The sequence below is a fragment of the Arachis hypogaea genome, chromosome 15 (assembly GCF_003086295.3).
Source record: "Arachis hypogaea cultivar Tifrunner chromosome 15, arahy.Tifrunner.gnm2.J5K5, whole genome shotgun sequence".
Lineage (NCBI taxonomy): Eukaryota > Viridiplantae > Streptophyta > Magnoliopsida > Fabales > Fabaceae > Arachis > Arachis hypogaea.
Genome location: NC_092050.1, coordinates 115,232,909 through 115,253,090, shown reverse-complemented (window position 1 = coordinate 115,253,090; position 20,182 = coordinate 115,232,909). Strand labels below are relative to the sequence as shown.

The window sequence follows — 20,182 nt, the reverse complement described above, 5'->3', positions numbered from 1 at the left end:
ACTTGAACCTCTTTCTGGGATCCTATTGTGAAGAAGATTTCTAAGTATCAAGTTTGGAAAAGGAGCATATTTCTTACTAGGAGGAAGGATCACTTCTATTCGGTTCTGCTTATCAAGTATCTCTCTTTATTTCCTATCTTTGTTTTGTATACCGAAGGAAGTGCCTAAAACCATTGAGAAAATAATGAGGAACTTCTTTTGATCTGGTGCTATGGATTTCACATTGGATCATCTGGTGAGTTGGGAGATTTTCTGTCTACCAAATAAACAAGGAGGACTGGGTTTTTGATAATATTGTATTAAAAAGAAAAAATTAGCTTGGCAACAAAATGGTAATGATTTTTTCCTGTAGAACCACATTCTCTTTGGCATAAAGTTATTAGAAACAAGTATGGCTTGAACAGAAATTGATGGGATTCAAATCTTGCTTCACATGCTGCTCGCTCTAGCCCTTGGAAATTTATTTCTAGTGGTTATGTTACTTTCATACTTTTGCTTTCCTCAAAAATAGGGGATGGATCTCGCTTTCTTTTAGGGGAAGATCATTGGCTAGGTGATGCTCCTTTTAACTTGTCTTTTCCATTTTACATAACGTTCCTATTAGGGATTTCTATTCAATACAGGGTCTTCCTATTCTTGGAATTTTCACTTTTTTAGAGATCTTAGTGATAGAGAGTCCATGGAGTTGGGAAATCTTTTAGGTCTGCTTGAAAATGCCCCTTTTAGGAAATCATTTATCTTCCTTGTTTCAGGAGATTTATTTGAATGTTGGTTCTTTCAGGTGTGCTTTTATTGGATGAGATAATAAGTTCTTTTGGTGCTGAAGGATATCTGGCCATCGAAGATGCTGCAAAACGGTGGTTCACTGAGTCGCAAACAAGAAAAATGTCTGGGACTGCAAGCTGGTGGAGGGTATAGATAAAATTTTGGTTTCCTTTGTTCTTTGAATAATCTCTAGCATGTCTGAGAGAGAATATAGTTGTGAAATTTGAATAACCTACAGTATTTAGAATATTCCGAGTCTCAAACAAGAAAAATGTCTGGCATTGCAAGCTGGTGAGGGGTATAGATAAAAATTTGGTTTTCCTGGGTCTTTGAATAATCTATTATGTTTGATAGAGAATATAATTTGTGAAATTTGATTTGTCTTCTGACGTTTGTTACTTTAGAATATTGCTAGCTCTGAATTCTTTTTTTATTCTTTGATTTTCAGTCTGCAACTCTTTCCTTGCTTTGAGTTCTATTCATCTCGTTGAAAGCTTGAAAGATCTATTCTGTTATTCTTAGCCATTTTATGCATGCTCGTGGTTATTGAAAAGGCTGAGCCATTTGCAATGTTTATGATATGGCATACTGATTTGGCTTATTTGTTAATGATATTCAGGTTGTTACTTCTCACTTTTGATTATAATTTCTAAATCCTAACCATGTCACAACAAATTTTCTTTTGGCAGTTAAGAGAAGCTACGCTTTTTGCCTTATCATCTCTTTCAGAACAACTGCTTGAGACAGAGGTCTTGGAATTTTGAATTCAATTGTTAATTCTTTTTCCAGTGACATTATTTTGCTTTGCAATTTGATGTTTTTTTTTTTTTTTTTTTTTTTCCTTTTTTGCTTTTACATGTGTTTCTTTCAGGAGACAGGGTTTGAATCAGCAAGCTTGAAACACCTCATTGAACAGCTTGTCAGTGATGACTCTCAAGCAGGTCACATCTCAACTGTTCCCGCACCTCTTTAATGCTTCCATTTTGTTTCAGTTACTGCCATGGGTTCAATTATTAATGTCTTATTTGTCCATCATTTCTTACAGGTCCTCTTGAATACCCTTTCCTGTATGCTCGCATTTTTACTGCAGTTGCTAAATTTTCCCCTGTGGTAACCTATTCTGTCATTATCTCTATCTAGCTCCTCTCTTTCTGTCATATTTCTGATTGTACTTGTCATTTTACAGCTAAGCAGTGGTACACTAGAGCACTTTCTTTACATGGCAATGAAGGCGCTTTCAATGGATTTGTGAGCACAGTCAACTTGTGTTAGTTTGTATTTGTCATATACTTTCTTCTAACATTGTGTTTGACAGGCCTCCACCTGTAAAAGTAGGTGCTTGCCGAGCACTTTCCCAGCTCCTCCCTGAAGCAAATAAAGAAACTATTCAACCTCAGTTGTTGGACTTATTTTCGTCCCTCACCGATCTTCTTATTCAAGTACTATACAATATAAATCATTTTGCCTTTTATTTTGTATTATTTTTGCTTGCAATAGTTATGTTCATATGATTTCCAGGCATCAGATGAAACCTTGCATATGGTACTTGAAACATTACTTGCAGTAGTTAAGACAGGTTAGTGGATATTGCTTTTTGATATTTTAATAATAAATATCCAGTCCTCCTTCTGGACTGGTTTCTCCTTTTGTACCCGCATCTGTGAGTGGAACGCATATCTGACATCTTTGTGTGTGCTGTTCATCTTGGCGTTTCAATTCATTTATATTTATGCTGATATTTTTACTTATAGCTCATGAATCTCCGGAACTGGTTGAAAGCATTATTTCTCCTGTGATCCTCAATGTTTGGGCGTTGCATGTTTCGGATCCTTTTATCAGTATTGATGCCCTTGAAGTTATTGAGGTAATAATTTGTCTTTCCCCCAAATTTTGTTTCTGAAAAATACTCTCTGTTTAGTGTTTAGTTCTTTTGTTGTTTAAATTAATCTTTTTTAACTCACTACCTGGAATTCTAAGAGAGACAAAACCCCCTTAGCCTTACTTGAAATAAACGAATGGAGTGAGACAAGGATTGTGTTTTGGATGAATTCACTTGAGAGAATCATCTCTCAGTGTCAATATATATATACATAGGTACAGAAATAAAATCCCTTAATACTAGGAGATATGATAGAATCAGAGATCCCTTAATACTAGGAGATAGAATCAGATCCCTTAATACTAGGAGATCCAATCAGAATCAGATATCTAAAGATGGAAACTATATCAAAACAGATTTAATCTAATATTCAACACTCCCCCTCAAGCTGGAGCATATAAATCATATGCACCAAGCTTGTTACATATGTATTGTATCCGAGGACCCCGGAGAGCTTTGGTGAAAATATCTGCAAGTTGATCGTTGGAGTTGACAAAGGCTGTTACTATTTCCCCACTTTGCAACTTCTCCCTTATGAAATGGCAATCAATCTCTATGTGCTTGGTCCGTTCATGAAACACAGGGTTGGAAGCAATATGTAAGGCAGCTTGATTATCGCACACCAGTTCCATCTTACTCGGCTCACAAAACTTAAGTTCCTTAACTAATTGCTTCAACCATATAAGTTCACATGTGGCAAGTGCCATAGCTCTATATTCAGCTTCCGCACTAGATCTTGCTACAACATTTTGCTTCTTACTCTTCCAAGATATCAAGTTTCCACCAATAAAAACACAATAACCAGATGTAGAACGTCTATCAGATGGAGATCCTGCCCAATCTGCATCAGTATACCCAACAATCTGGTTATGTCCTTTATCTTCATACAACAAACCTTTTCCTGGAGCACCTTTGATATATCTAAGGACTCTAACAGCGGCGTCCCAATGACTATCGCATGGGGAGTCAAGAAACTGACTTAGGATACTTGTGGCAAATGAAATATCTGGCCGAGTGACTGTCAGATAATTCAATCGGCCAATTAATCTGCGATATCTACCAGGATCTGCAAGAGGTTCTCCTTGATTTGGACTAAGTTTTGTGTTGGGATCCATTGGTGTATCTACAGGTCTAGAATCCAACATTCCAGTTTCTTCAAGAATATCCAGAGCATATTTTCTTTGTGAGATACAGATCCCAGCATTAGATTGTGCCACTTCAATTCCTAGGAAATATTTTAACTTCCCCATATCCTTAGTCTAAAAGTGATCAAACAAGTGCTGTTTTAACTGAGTGATTCCCTCATGATCATCTCCAGTAATGACAATATCATCCACATAAACAACCAGATATATGGAGGTCATGGAGGAAGAATGACGGAAGAAAACTGAATGATCTGCTTCACTCTGAATCATGCCAAATTTAGAAATAACAGCACTAAAGCGACCAAACTAAGCTCGAGGGGATTGTTTCAAGCCATATAAAGATCGGCGTAAATGACATACTAAGCCGGAAGACTCCCCCTGAGCAACAAACCTGGGAGGTTGCTCCATGTATACTTCCTCCTCGAGATCACCATGTAAGAAAGCATTTTTAATATCAAGTTGATGAAGAGGCCAATGGCGAATGGCAGCCATAGAAAGAAAAAGACGAACAGAGGCCATCTTCGCAACAGGAGAGAAGGTATCACCATAGTCCAAACCAAAGATTTGAGTGTAGCCCTTAGCCACAAGGCGGGCCTTTAATCGATCAATGGTTCCATCTGAGCCGACCTTAATAGTATAGATCCAACGACAACCCACAGTAGATTTGCCCGGTGGCAATGGAACAAGATCCCAAGTACCAGTAGAATGTAAGGCAGACATCTCCTCAATCATAGCCTGGCGCCACCCTGGATGTGAAAGAGCTTCTGCTGTTGTTTTGGGTACAGAAACAGAAGACAAGGAGGAGGTAAAAGCATAGTGCGAAGATGATAAACGATGGTAACTAAGAAAATTATAAATAGGATTAGGATTACGGGTGGAACGAGTACCTTGTCTGAGAGCAATAGGAGGACTACTGCTAACTCCGGAAGAAGGATCCAAGGACGGTTCAACCACGGGTTCAGGAGATGAGTTATCTTGGACTGCAGGCCGTGGGCGGCGATGATAAACTTGGAGAGGCTTTGTGGGAATAGGAGGCCCATCTAAGTAAGGAACAGGAAGCACCTCCGTAATGGAAGGTGAAGTGATGTCGGGTGCAGAGAAAAAAGGGGTATTCTCAAGAAAAGTGACATCGGCAGACACGAAGAAACGATTAAGAGCTGGAGAATAGCAACGATAACCCTTTTGAAATCGAGTGTACCCTAAGAAAACACATTTGATAGAGCAAGCAGTTAACTTGTCTTTGCCTGGGGTAAGATCATGGATGAAACAAGTACAACCAAAGACTCGTAGTGGAAGAGAAAAAATGTGCTCATGAGGAAATAAAATGGAATGAGGAACTTGATTTTGCAAAACAGAAGAAGGCATACGATTAATTAAATAACATGCAGTCAGAACAGCCTCACCCCAAAATTTAAGGGGAACATGAGTATGGAGAAGAAGAGTGCGAGCAGTTTCAATCAAGTGACGATGTTTACGCTCAGCCACACCATTCTGTTGAGGGGTATGAGGACAAGATGACTGATGTAGAATGCCTTGGGAGGACAAGTAAGACGAAAAGGGTGCTGAAAAATACTCACGAGCATTATCACTTCGTAAAATTTTAATTGAAGTTTTGAATTGGTTTTGAATTTCAGAACAGAAAGACTTGAAATGTACAAATAATTCAGATCTGTCCTTCATTAAATATAGCCAAGTGCAACGAGAAAAGTCATCAATGAAGGTGACAAAATAACGAAAACCAGAATGAGAAGTAACCCGACTAGGTCCCCATACATCAGAATGAATAATAGAAAAAGGAGACGCAGCCCGTGTATTGACACGACTTGAAAAAGAACTACGAACATGTTTACCTAAATGACAAGTTTGACACTCTAAGGTAGTAAGACGAGATAAACTCGGGACCATAGCTTGTAACTTCGAGAGGCTGGGATGTCCCAGGCGACAATGGACCACGTCCGGAGACTCAACAGTAGCAACAGAAGACACACTAGTAGTGGGTAAGGCAAGCCGATACAGTCCTTGAGACTCACATCCTGTACCAATCGTCTGTCCCGTCCCTCGATCCTGCACAATGACGGAGTCAGCAAAAAAGGTAACAGAACAATTGAGAGAACGAGTAAGTTAGCTAATAGAAATCAAATTGAAAGGACAATTGGGCATGTAAAGAACAGATTTCAAAGGTAATGTAGGAAGAGGAGTTGCTTGACCTATTCCCCTAGCACCAATTTTAGAACCATCAGCCAAAGTGATAGAAGGAAGAAATGCAGGGTGTTCAAGTTTAGAGAGGACAGAAGAAGTACCAGAAATGTGATCAGAAGCACCTGAGTCAAGGACCCATGGTCCAAGAGAAGAGGAATGAGAGATACAAGCAACAGAATTACCAGAGTGGGCCACCGAAGCAATGGGAGTAGATGCCTGCTTTGAAGCTTGGTACTTGAGAAACTCATCATAATCATTGCCAGAGACAAATATCCCTTGTGGTTGTGCGGCGGAAGACATGATGCAGACACTCAGAAACGGCCGGAAAACACCTGCAGAAGGGAAACGAGGGCCGGAAAAAGCCTGGGCAGCGGAGAAATTTTGGGGACAGGCCGAACTTGGCTTTCCGGTTCTGATTCTGGGGTTGCTTCGGAGTGGGTCTGATGTTTGACAAGGTTTTGGCCGAAAAAACAGTTTCTGACGAAGAGACACAGCTGATAGTGTCAGCTGGTGGGAAAAGGGAACACGGCTGAGAGATTGCAGCCGGAAAAGAAGAAAAACAAATAGAAACCAGAGCCGGGTCGGAACCTGCTCTGATACCAACTTGAAATAAACGAATGGAGTGAGACAAGGATTGTGTTTTGGATGAATTCACTTGAGAGAATCATCTCTCAGTGTCAATATATATATACATAGGTACAGAAATAAAATCCCTTAATACTAGGAGATATGATAGAATCAGATCCCTTAATACTAGGAGATAGAATCAGATCCCTTAATACTAGGAGATCCAATCAGAATCAGATATCTAAAGATGGAAACTATATCAAAACAGATCTAATCTAATATTCAACAGCCTTTTTGACTTATATTGATTGAATGCTGCATGATCCAATCCCATATTGATATGGGTTATAAGAATTGGCAACAGCTAAATAATCTATTTGCAATTCCAGTTACAGAAGTATGGATGGGTATCATCCTAAAGCAAGTGACATGTTAACAATATCAACTAACATCTGAAGACTTACCCTCAATTTAGTGCATAAGCATTCGTCAAGCTTAGTATATATATATAATCCAAGGGCCCTAAAGAGAAATGATTAGGGAGCTTTGCTTTATTCATAGTTTCTTCTGCTGTTTGATTGGTCAGAGAATTGAGAAACTTGTGTGTTTTGGAGAAAAAAAAAAGGGGGGGGGGGTTGGCATCCAAGAATATGACATTTGCAGCTAAGTGACATTGTAAAATTTTCTCTTACAATCTACTTCATGATGGTTTGCATCCACGTGGTTGGCAAATACAGTTTCTACGCTAGTAGTCTTTGGGTATTCAATTTTGCATAATGCTTGATTTTCAACGATTATGCTTGATCAAGATGTTAATAAAATTGAGTCTTCTACTCCTTTGCTTGATTCTGTTCATCTCTGTCTTTTTCAATGATGTTCGTAGAACTCACAAAACTCAAAACAGAACATATATATAGTACTTGTTTGGGCGCCATTAAATCGATAAAAAAAATATTTTTCCAATGAAAAAAGATCTTTTTTTTTATTTTTTAGTGTATTTGGCAAATTTCTAATATTAAAAGTAAAAGTACTAGAAAAATAAAAAAACATCTTTTTTGAGAAGCTACAATTTACATCTTTTTTTAAAAGATATTTTTTTCTTAAAAAAAATAGGCGTTTTTCACATAATAAATGAACAAAAAAATACTTTTATCTTATTTTACCCAAACATAATTGATAGATAAGATCTTTTTACATGAGATATCCAAACATAAAATCACTTTTACTTTTGTAAAAGATCTTTTAAAAAAATATCATTTAAAAAAAGATCTTTTTCGAGAATGGCACCCAAACACGCCCATAATATAAACATGTAGTATTAACTATTAAGCACATCGGAAAATGATAGAGTAAAATCAGCTCAGGAAAGAGAGAACTATGAAAATTAACAAAACAAGGAGTCACTTGAGCACTATAGCAGCTAGGTTTCGCTTAGGCCTATTAAAATCCATAACTAACCACGAAAGTAATAAGGCAAATAATAGCAACTCGGGCAAGTGAGAGAAAGAATATATTACTCTTAGGTGATTTGTCTTACATGAGAGGAATACTAGCATCTATTTATAACAACAGTAAATCCTTGATACTACTAAGGAAATAATGATAAATGCAATGCTAATCCTAAGAGATCATATTTGATACTCTTTGATATGATACGATCGTATCCTGATTTCTGACAAGGCCTGACTTACTTCAATCCTATTTCCCCCTTTATATCCAGTACTTCACACACCTTGATTCTATTACCATAGCTAGTGTTTGGTTTACAGAGGAACGGAGACAGACAAACAGGCAGAGACAGTAGAGGCAGACACAAAACATTTGTCAATGTTATCTTGTGTTATGTACTCCATATATGGTTTCAGGTAAATAAGTAGAAAGTAAAGTCTTGAAACTAACTCTGTCAGCTTGGCACAGTAGTGAGGTATGGCCATTTTCTTAGAGGAAAGAGAGAGAGAGTTGCACCAATATTATCCTTGTCAGACAGCCACTTGATAAGTTGTTCGCGGCAGCAGTTTGGCAACCAGCTTTGATGCTCTGATAGGGCAATGAGGTGAATAATTTTTTGTCCCTATGACACACTCTCTCTGTCCCTGTCTCTCATTTTCTCACTCCAAAAGTCCAAACATTTCAAAGCTTTTGACCGTGTTTCTATGTGCCTGTCCCTCTAAAAAACTCGGACTCCTCTTCCAAATCACTCACTTCTGACGTCTCTTACTAATATTCAGGAATAAATGTAGGCCAATAATGCTTGGCTCAGTCCCTTTTGTTCTGATCACATGTGCTTCAAAAAATGGTAGGCCTTTTACCGCTGTCGTCAAATGTGTATTACCTGTGGTTTAGATTTTGATTGTTGGCTCATCGAATTTGGGATTGCCTATAGTGAGATCACTTTGGTATATGCATTTGGTGCTTTAAATAACTATGGGTTCGCTTAGTAGATTTATTTAATTTTCTCCTTAGATCTCGTAAAGATGCAAAGATCTTGTGGCTGTGCTTAGATTATGCTGGGACTTGGAAGAAGGTTACTAAAACATAACTTTTGTTTTTTCCACTTACGACCATTAAAAGATATTTGAATATAAATGTTTTGCTTGATCTGAGATCTGAAATTATTAATCATTTGGTTCATTATGCTCCATCGATGGTTTAGCTGCTAGATTTCTATCTGCACACTTCATTTTTTTTTCCAGGCAGTCAAGGGTGTTCCTGGATGTATACATCCTTTGGTTTCCAGAATTTTGCCGTATATTGGACCAATTTTGAATAAAGTATGACTACTTAAATTTATTTTTGATTTCTATAGACAGTTATTTCTGATGCACTTTTTTGAACTTTCTGATGGCCCTGATGCACCTCTTAAAATTTTCTGGTAGCCCCAAGAGCAGGCTGATGGGTTGGTAGCTGGGTCATTAGATCTGCTAACAATGCTGTTGAAGGCAAGTCAACTTGCACTGTAGCCAATTTCTTTTACTTCTGTTAAATTCATTAAATAACTTAGATGTTTAAGCTTGTATTTTGTTTTTCTCTTTTTCTAATGTCAGCTTGTCATAGCTTTGTGCAGAATGCACCCAATGATGTTGTCAAAGCAATATATGATGTCTGTTTTAGTGCCATTATCAGAATAATCCTTCAAAGTGATGACCACAGTGAAATTCAGGTCAACTTTTTCAGATACACATAAATATCCAACAATTTCATTACTGTATTTGAAATTACTTTCAATTGTAACACAGAATTGAATGTTTGCATTTACTGACGTGTGCAGAATGCTACGGAATGTTTGTCTGCTTTTATATCTGGGGGAAGAGAACAAGTTCTTGTTTGGGGATTGGATTTTGGATCAACTATGAGAAGTTTACTTGATATAGCTTCAAGGTAGTCATGGTTATTTTAAATGTCTTGGTAGATAAAAATCTACAATTAGTGTGCATTGCATTCTGAGGACTAGAATACATTTTCTAGTCCCCCACAAAATTTTTCATGGAGTTCAAGGAAAAATTCACGATCAGATTAATTGACGGAAACTTGTTATAATAATTAAAATTTCTTTGTGCTGTTCAGTTTTCATGTCAAACCTTGCTGCAGGACATGAAAAAAAGCAAATTGGTGACTTCTAGCTCTACATATATTTATTCAGTTATTCCAGTTATGTTGTTATCGATTTTTATTTTATGAAATTATCCCCGTTACATTTTGAGGCTGGAAATAAGTGGAAGCTTCAACTTTTGTGGTGATTGCTGATGGTTGTAGTAACCAAAACGCAAGACAGCATACGTTCTTTCTATTTTTTATTTTTGATTTATTTATTTATTTTTCATGTTGAATCGTCATGATAACTACAAGTTGTAAATTTGTTATTTTCTTTGTTTTTCTGTTTTGTGCATGGTCTATTTGTTTGTTTCTGTGTGTTTACATTTAATGTTTCAGATTTTTCACTCTATTTCTTGTAAATTTGTAACAGACTACTGGATCCCAATTTGGAAAGCTCGGGATCTCTTTTTGTTGGAAGTTACATTCTTCAACTTATATTGCATTTACCGTCACATATGGCAGCACATATACGAGATTTGGTTGCTGCTATTGTTAGACGTATGCAATCTGCCCAAATTTCCAGCTTGAGAAGCTCACTGCTAGTAGTTTTTGCAAGATTGGTAATATATGCAAACTTATATATTAAGTTTGATTAATTCTTTTGTTGGTGTTTTACCTGGGAGGGATATCTGGTTAGTAGCATATAGAAGTGGAAACACTAAGAACTTGAATGCCTTGATTTCTTATATTCCATCATTTTTAATAATATCTTTAGTAGATTCCTCTCGTGTATGGCTGCATTAAAATATTAAAATATGGATGGAAAGAAATACAAGCTGTGACAAATTTGACCTAACCTACTTGTGGGTTAAGTTTGAAATTTGTAAGTCTATAATATTTGGTAGCTAATTAAACTCTTTTAGTATTTAGTTAAATATTCAGTTTTAATAATATGCAGGTTCATATGAGTGTTCCTAATGTCGGACAATTTATTGATTTGCTGATCTCTATTCCTGCTGAAGGTCATGATAACTCCTTTGCTTACGTAATGTCAGAATGGACTAAGCAGCAAGGTGAACATCCTTATGCCCTTCATATTGTGAAATCCTTCTGTCGTTACTTTTTGGAAACAAAAGTATTTTACAGTCGGAAGGGAAGTCCTGCAAATTTTCTGGGAATTGTTTTAGGCGTAGAAATAGAAATATAGTATATACCTTGTCTCACTCAGAGTCATTGTGCAGACTTCCACTTACCCTTTTTCTGATTACAGCAGCCCGAAAATTGTTTGTTGATGGATAATAGAATTACATAGAATACCAAGTTAAAATACATACCATATGCATTGGCACAGATACATCTGAATGTTGGAAATTTTAGATCTTTTCTCGAGAGAGTCAATGGGGGGTTTTTAATAGAGACTCAAACATTAGAATGACTAACAGCAAATGGTTAACATGCATATAGACAAGATCTAACAAATTTAACTGTATGGCATGTGATGGCAGGTGAGATACAAGGGGCCTATCAAATAAAAATTACTACAACTGCCCTGGCCTTGTTGATAGCCAGTAGGCACAATGAATTGGCAAGAGTACACGTACAAGGCCATCTAATTAAGGTATTACAATATTATATTGATTCAATATATTCGTTTAAACATTCTTTTCGAAGTGGCTGCTGAGTAGTTGTGCTTATTTGCTTTACAAAGTCTGATGTGGGAATAACGACAAGATCAAAAGCTAAATCAGCTCCAGATCAATGGGTAATGTTGCCACTTCCTACAAAGGTAACTCCATTTTATTATATATAGAACCTTAAATTGCATATGATATTATTTCATCACAAAGGCTACTTGTTGTAGCATGCTGTGTACTGGCAAATGGGTAAACCATGTGAACTCGTCGCACTGTAAGAAACACCGAACATAGGGACTAGAGGAAGTAGTATGATTGTATTATTCGCACAGATGAGTCTAGGTCTTAGCTCACAATTGAAGAGAACATAGAACAACAGACGCAATGAGCAAGAGAAACAGGACACTATAGCAGCCCTACTCTCACATGCCAACTCCCAAATTTTTCCTCCTCCCTCTTTACTCTATCCTTTATATCCCTCTTTCTGCGAACACCCATGTGCTAGCATGGCATTTCCTTTGTTCTCAGTTTCTGCCCAAGTTAGTTAGAAATTGAGGATTCACTCAATTTTCCAACTCTCTGGTTCTGCTTAAATCCAAAACTATCCCTGAAGCTTTTGTGCCTATATACCTGCATCCCTTTGGGGTATTTATCCTTAAAGGTAACACACTGTCAAGTGGTCTCATTTTTGTTGTTTATCATTGCGACACTCGTGGCTGTTTCATCCAGAGACATCAACTGACAATGATTTCATATCAAATCACTATGGAGAATATTATTGAAGTAAAAAATCATATTCAAAACTTTGTTTTTCATGGACAAAGCACACTTCACTCTATCATATGTATTGATGATTAATTTGTTTTACTTACGTATTTATTTACATATTTAAGTGTTCAAATATCAAATTTATTGAACCTATATTTAAATACATTAAAAGATTTATGCATTATAATTATATGAAACATCAGTGTATACAAACCCATGATCCAATTTTTGTCAATCAAAAGCTTTGAAGCTCTCTTAACTAAGTTAATGTTGTAATGGACTCTATCTGATTTTTCTTCCACCAATTTGCAGATAGTAGGTTTATTGGCAGATGCATTAAGTGAAATACAAGAACAAACTTTGGCCGGAGATGAAGAGGTAAAATTTCCACATGGATGTGTATTAAGTTTGTCAGTGTATCTTATGATGCATACTAATTAAAACTTTTCATTTCTCATATGAGAAACAAGGAATAGAACTGTTAATTCCCGAAAGCCACTAAAATGAGGCAGTTTAATGCAAATTGCTGTTTGCAATTTATACACTGATTATTGGAACACTGCAGATTTATACGAAATTCTTTTGTAGCTTGTAGTCAGGTTGATATGCACAAATTACTTTTAACTGTTTAGAAACTGAAGGACCGATTGGGAAATCCTATTGCATTATTTCTATAGAGAGATTACTCTTGATAAAGTACTTGATGTCTTATTGCTTACATTAAACCCTTAACTCTAAATCATCTAATGCAAGATTTCTACCTCCATATTTAAAAAGGGCAATGGAAACTTGTTTCTTCATCTCTCTTTATAAATGTTTATTCAGGATAGCGACTGGGAAGAAGTTCAAGCTGATACCAATGAAAAGGATAGAGAGTTTCTTCAATCAGTCTCTATATCTGCATCCGGAAGACACAATGATGAACATCTTGAAGCAATGGCAAAAGTGTTTAATGAGGTTTGTTGAGCTATGGTTTATGCTACTATCAAGGTCAATTTTTTGATCATATATTTATTACTATTATATTCTGAACTTCCTTCAAAATGTTAAGGATCAAGAGGACCAATATGAAGATGACCTATTAAGCATCACCGATCCGCTTAACCAGGTCTGTGCTGGGAGTTCATACGTTTCATTTCAATGTAATGCACAAAAAATTACTTATTGAATTTTCAATAATATTACTTGTTATTGACAGATAAATCTGGCAAATTACCTTGTGGATTTCTTTGTCAACTTTTCTCAGTCAGACAGACAGCTCTTAGATCACATTTGCAAGGTTATCTGCCATTTGAAATTATTTTCTACTGATTGAACTTTCTTGTATATGGATGAATATAACTTAACCTTTATTTATCTTATTTGCTCCACAGAGCTTGAATCAGTCTCAACGAAATGCAATTCAAATGGTACTGCAAAGATGAGCACATTTGGGATGAAGTACAATTAGGATTACTCTAAATGATGGTGAGAAATCGAAAAGGCATTTTTCTTTTTCTTTTGTTTTTGGCAAGGGTTGGGGAATCTGTTTGGGGTTTCTACGGATGATTTCTTCTTCTGTTCCCCTTTGTGTCCCCCTTGTATCGTTTCATTCAATGTGTTGTATGTTATGGGTTTCAGTTTTGGGATTGACTCCACCTTCATTGTTACTTGAAAATTTATGCGTATCAATACGGTAACGTTTGTGTGCAATCTATTAACGAGGGAAATAGAAGAAACAAGTGGTGTATAACAGTATAAGAATGTAGCACGGACATTCTCTTTTTAGACAAAATTGACCAAATTTTATTTTTAGAAAAATGTAAGACTTGCAAAGGGTTTATACATTTCAACTAACTTTATTTTGGAAATATTTAAACCGTTATCTAAAAGATGAATGAAAAAAGTTGTAACAAACTACAATCTTTAATTTTTTTTTATTTGAGTAGAAATAAAATTGCCAAAAACTTTCCTTGTCAAAAATCACATACTGATACGGATAAAATTATTTTATTTTGTATTTGTACATGCAAAAACAAATTATGTTAAGATCTTATTTCGTCTTTTTAAGAATTTAATCAATTTATCTCATATTTATTCATTTTTGCTAAACTGGTATGTTTTGAAAATATTTTTATCATTTTTTTTAAATGTTTAGTTGAGACCACAAACGAAAAATAAAGTTCAAAGACTCACAAAACCAAAATGAGACAACAAAATAACAACAAACAGTATCCAACCTCATCAGAGGCATTCGAACCTCAATAATGACACACTCAAACTCGAACAGAACAGCACCCTACCTAACCAAACAAAACAAAAACCATAAGACCAAAATAGAAGCAAAAAAATCACAAACAAATCTTGATACTGCGAGTAGCTATTGAGTACCATTCGATTCGTGGGCTGTAACTGGATATTTGCTTGAATCGTCCTGTTCCATTTTACACTGGAGAACATTCCGGTTTGGCAGAAAAAGATTTAATCAGTTGGGATTCCAATATCATGAACCAATATCAGTGTCTTGATAGGCCTCTAGTTCTTTTGGGGATTTTTTTCTGAAAAAAAAAAAAACATTATTTCCAAAACCAAGTTATTTCAACTTTAATTTACAGAATGCATTTTTTTTAGGATGAGTTCGCCGCACTCGGTCGAACATCACCTAAATTCTCCCTAAAACCTAGCTGAGGATGAAATTCAAATTTCTAAACTATTATCATCGTCTCCAAAAGTACATAGTACATAAAAGTACATAGACAACTAGCATGATTTTTTTAACATCGTCGGTGGCAATGATAACTATTATCATCGTCTCCAGAATTCGAAGTCAGCCTGTAATTTATGAGAATTCAAAGTGAAGTTCGCTGGGAGATGCAGCGAACTTTATAATTTATATGAAGTTTGTTGGGGGTGAGACGAACCCTTAATATTATGGAATTCGCCGGGAATGTAGTGAACTTGCCTAAAATTCCAAAAAAAAAAAACCTCCTTTTGGAAATAATGTTTTTATCTATTTATTTATTTAAAAAAAAATCCTTCTTTTGGATATAACTTCAGCATCATTGGACTTCAAGGTCAACATGTCACGATATATATAGCATTTACTCGTCAAGTGGGTATCTGTCTTCAGGATCTTATATATGGACCTTCCCAATGAAAAAAATTTGGAAAATTCTGTGGTGCTACATGGGATATCTTTCTATAGGTAATGAAGATGGCGTGTCATGAGACGGTGCCAGACACGTGTCAAGGGACCTGACAAATGCAGGATAATGTTTGACTGTGATCAACTCAATAAAGTTGTAATTTGGTTAATATAAATGTCTAATGATGAATTTGAAAAATGAATTTAATAATATGTTATGATTTTTTAACCCATACATACTGGACATGTTTTATAGTGGAGTAGAACCTTTTAGTGGATAGAAGTATTGGACCTTTCCGAAAATTTTTTAATTATAGTTGATATCGGTTGGGTTAGTTCAATGTTTAGGGGGAAAATATATAGAAAAATTCTACATCCATATAATTTTTTCATTCAAACTATTCAAGTAACTTCAATCAGACGCGCCTCCCCAACTCTTTTACGCGTTTGTTATACACACGTCTCATATAATGTAAACCTTCTGCTACATGATAAACTTTTTTTAATGTAAACATTTCTCAACGTAAACCTTGTTCATTGATCTGCGTTGAATTCAACGTAATAAGCTCCGTCGTTATTCTTCTTCTTCGTTTTCTTCTTTGATATACGATTAGGTTTATTCTTCTGAAATGAATCATGCTGATTAGGTTTGGATTGTTCAATTTTGAATCGAATTGAATGGAATACGATTGTTAATTTTATTTGAATTGAATTCAATGAACGTAGGTGTTTTTGACTATGAATTGAATGGAATTGAATTGATAATATCTAAATTGTAGACAGAGTTGTTTCGAATTTGGTTTTATATAATGAATTATGTTTCGTTAACTAAGTACTATACAATTCTTTCACTGTAAGTTACTATTCGGTTCGGTAAGCAGAAAGAAGTTTGAATTTATTTTCATACACTGGATTATGTTTCGTTTACTCAGTATTGTAGAGTTATTTCACCATGAGTATGTGTTCGGTTCGGTATGCTGAAAGGAGTTTGTAAAAACAATTAGAGGAATATATTCTGTTTTGTTCACTGAGTACTATATAATTGTTTCACCATAATGACGCTTTCGGTTCACCATGCAGACCAGCTGTGTTGTGGATGAAAAATTTGTCCCAAAGGTGGGGATGATTTTCAAGACACTAGAAGAAGATGGAAAGTTCTACAAATATTATTCCAAACTTGCCAGTTTTTCTACCAAAATAAGGAACACGACTCGGGACGGAGACAAGATTAAGAATCAACTAATCGTATGCACGAGAGACGGGAGGTGAAAATCCAAGATATCTACAACTTTGAAGACAAACCCTTCAGCTGGGTTAAATTGTCCGGCCAGGATTTACGTACACATAATGAAGGACGTTGGTCTTTGGACAGTTTCTAAAGTAGTTCTGAATCACTCACATCCTCACTGTCCAGATCGGGCAGAGATGTTCAAACAACACAGGGAGCTTAACATGTTTGTGCGTCGCACCATTAAAACCAATGAGGAAGCCGAAATCAGACAAGCAAAACTTACCAGTCACATATATTTTCGTGTTTAGTGCATGTACATCTTTCGGTTCACTACGGTCTGGGTGTGCTTATTTATGCAGGTATAATTTGGTTTTAGGTTCTTTTGTGGGCGTGAATCATCACGGCCAGTCGGCACTTCTCGGATGCGCGCTAATGAAAAATGAGGACATCCAATCATTCAAATGGCTATTTGAGTGTTGGCTAAATTGCATGGGAGGAAAGGCACCAAAAGGCATTCTTACCGACCAATGCACATTGATTCAAAGGGCAATTGAGCCGTGCATGCCAACAACAATTCACCGGTGGTGCATCTAGCACATCATGAAGAAGATCCCACACAAACTAAACGGCTACAAGCGACACGACAAAATTGAACGAGAGATGAGCCATGTTGTTTGGAACTCGTACACAAAAGATGCATTTGACAGAAACTGGAACGATTTCCTCACAAAGTACGGCCTTGGAGGGAACAAGTGGCTTTCAGGTAATTGAGGTTTCAATTCGAATTATTTTCATGCCCATACCTGTTTTTTCAAAACATGCATTATTTTCGGTTCACCATACTTTATGGTTTCGGTTTTTTATGCAGAGCTTTACGAAGATCGGCATATATGGATTCCAGTTTCTGGGCTAGGATGAGAAGCACACAAAGGAGCGAGAGCATGCATTCATTTTTCAACAAGTTCATCACACGGAACAGCTCCCTGAGACAATTCGTGAAGCAATACGACAATTGCCTAGCAAGCAGAGAGCTAAGAGAGAGAAAATTTGATGCTGCAGATTTTTACACCGTGATACCATGTGCAACAAAATTAGCAATAGAGGCACAGTTTCAGCATGTGTATACCCACGAGAAGTTCAGGGAAGTTCAAGATCAATTAAGAGGTAAAGTGAATTGTATCACAAGATCAATGCATTCCACCCTAGCTTTCACAACATACAAAGTCGTAGAGCAGGTTTCCAACTCCACATTCAACAAGTTTGTCGTCACCTATGATACAGTATCACGAGAGGTAAAGTACCAGTGCTTGCTGTTCGATTCAAGGGGCATATTGTGCCGCCATTCCCTAAGCGTCCTAATCTTTGAGCGAGTGGATAACGTGGCACCGAAATACATACTGGAATGTTGGAGCAAGAACATAAAGAGGAGGCACACACATATCAAGATCAGCCAAGATGAGTTTCTATTGGAGCTGAGAAGTAAGAGATTCGACGAATTGGTGTTTCGGTCGCACAATACATGCGAATTTGTATCCGAGTCCGAGGAGTTGACCGGAATTCTGCACCGAGCGTTTGATAAGGTCAAGGTGGAGATGCAAGAATATCAAGAGAGAAGCAAAGGAAAAAGTTTGTTATCCCACGAAGAAGCGACGTTGAGCGATGTGAACGACCTTCAAAGCCTGCCACGCGTCAAAACAAGAGGCTGGCCCAAGAACAGACTTGAATCAAACCTGGAAAAAAAGATCTCAAATGCGATGAAGAAAAAGAAAAAGACAGCTTCAAGCGAGGTAAAATTGACTTGCTTTGGATTAGGTAAAAATTTAGTTGTGCATTTTGCTAATATACAATTAATTGTGTCTTTTGTAGTTGAACCTTTTAGACATTGGATCATCGATTCAGTCAAGCTCCACTCTTTACAATGCACCAGATATGAATTATCCAAGAGAGGATTATACGAGTTTTAGTTTTTATTAATATAAATTGCTATTCACTCATGAGCAAATTTCGGTTCACCAAGGTTATAGGAGGGTTAATTTTTGACTGTTGTTAGTCTTTAATGAATAGTCATTTTTTTGTGAAATTCTTTATTCCAAAAGTCAATTTTTTCTTTATTAAATAGTCAATTTATTTTACTATATCAGAGAGTTTAGTTGTTTCTGAAACTGAATACAGATAGAAACATTTTTTTATAATTAGTTCTTTGAATTTCTGTACAGTGTGTTTGCAACTTTTGATTCGACCACTGTATTAATTTTGGTTCACTGTGTTTTTTGGTGTTCTTCATGTATTGGTAAATACAGTGATTGCAATCACTGGAGAACCTGAAACAAAACAGTAGTTAGACAGTTCTAACAGATATATAAATTAACATCTCAGACCTACAGGACAAGGAGTAATCCATCTTGAATCATATATAGATATATACATTAACATTTACATTACTATTGATGTATATACATTTGAAAGAAGCATTGTTTTTTTTTTAAACAAGTTAAACAAAATATTTTTAATTACAACCAGTCAATCATAGTATATCCTATTTACTATCTAAATCCGCAGATGAAAATTTACAATAAGGGCTGGAGAGGGCAGCAGATGGCTTCGGGAGTCTTATTGCTTCAGATGCCCGAATCACTTGGTCTCTAATTTTGTTCATTTCGTGCAACAGAATATGCGGACCATATTTATACCTGAAGCCATCAATCTCTTCCTACATTTCAATTGAAAGGAATTAGTTACAAAAGAAATGAACCCAACTGAAATAAGAAAAGAAAGAACTTTATTATTTTAGAAAGTACTTACTTGTGTCCAAACTTTATATTTATATCTCTTCCCACTTTTGATCTTTTATGGATCAATTATTTCGAGCCATTTCATGACATATATTCCACAATCATAGCTAAGCAAGAATTGAGTATAATACGATTAATAGTATACAAAATAAAATACATTAAATATAGTACTATAGAAGACAAAGATTTTTACTTTGTACATTGACCATTTAGTGGGATATACTTTGCTTCTTCTCCCAGTCTGTCCTCCATTAAGGGTTCTGCCCCAGCGTAAACCCTCATATGAGATATTATTAATCCCTGAAAGGGATACAAAAATTGAAAAACAAAAAGCAACAGTGAATCGATCTCATTTCATATACTAAATAATTTGAATAATTTACAAGAAAATAACTTACAACAAATTTGTTTAGTTTCACTTTCAATTCAGGTATATCTTTTTTCGGCTTATTCACAGGGTCAAGAAAATAAAATGCCTTTTTCTTGAAATCGGCAATCCACAACCACCAATGCCCGCCGTTACAAATTGACATAAATAGATGAA

At 36.1% G+C, this 20,182-nt stretch overlaps 1 protein-coding gene across 2 annotated transcripts in view; it reads left to right on the top strand.

Annotated features, from left to right (window-relative positions):
• Window positions 1-14,291, top strand: part of LOC112750499 (uncharacterized) — a 34,393-nt gene extending 20,102 nt beyond the window's left edge. For both annotated transcript variants that reach the window (XM_025799249.2, XM_072216620.1), the window contains exons 13-33: window positions 782-912; window positions 1,455-1,514; window positions 1,637-1,706; window positions 1,811-1,875; window positions 1,952-2,013; window positions 2,081-2,204; window positions 2,284-2,341; window positions 2,517-2,629; window positions 9,249-9,326; window positions 9,432-9,494; window positions 9,620-9,715; window positions 9,824-9,933; window positions 10,520-10,709; window positions 11,048-11,162; window positions 11,595-11,707; window positions 11,798-11,875; window positions 12,804-12,869; window positions 13,317-13,448; window positions 13,543-13,599; window positions 13,690-13,770; window positions 13,865-14,291. In XM_025799249.2, coding sequence (XP_025655034.1) covers window positions 782-912; window positions 1,455-1,514; window positions 1,637-1,706; window positions 1,811-1,875; window positions 1,952-2,013; window positions 2,081-2,204; window positions 2,284-2,341; window positions 2,517-2,629; window positions 9,249-9,326; window positions 9,432-9,494; window positions 9,620-9,715; window positions 9,824-9,933; window positions 10,520-10,709; window positions 11,048-11,162; window positions 11,595-11,707; window positions 11,798-11,875; window positions 12,804-12,869; window positions 13,317-13,448; window positions 13,543-13,599; window positions 13,690-13,770; window positions 13,865-13,915 — 1,913 coding nt within the window. In that variant the 3' untranslated portion in view covers window positions 13,916-14,291. The remainder of the gene's footprint in view (window positions 1-781; window positions 913-1,454; window positions 1,515-1,636; window positions 1,707-1,810; window positions 1,876-1,951; window positions 2,014-2,080; window positions 2,205-2,283; window positions 2,342-2,516; window positions 2,630-9,248; window positions 9,327-9,431; window positions 9,495-9,619; window positions 9,716-9,823; window positions 9,934-10,519; window positions 10,710-11,047; window positions 11,163-11,594; window positions 11,708-11,797; window positions 11,876-12,803; window positions 12,870-13,316; window positions 13,449-13,542; window positions 13,600-13,689; window positions 13,771-13,864) is intronic.
• Window positions 14,292-20,182: the final 5,891 nt, after the last annotated feature.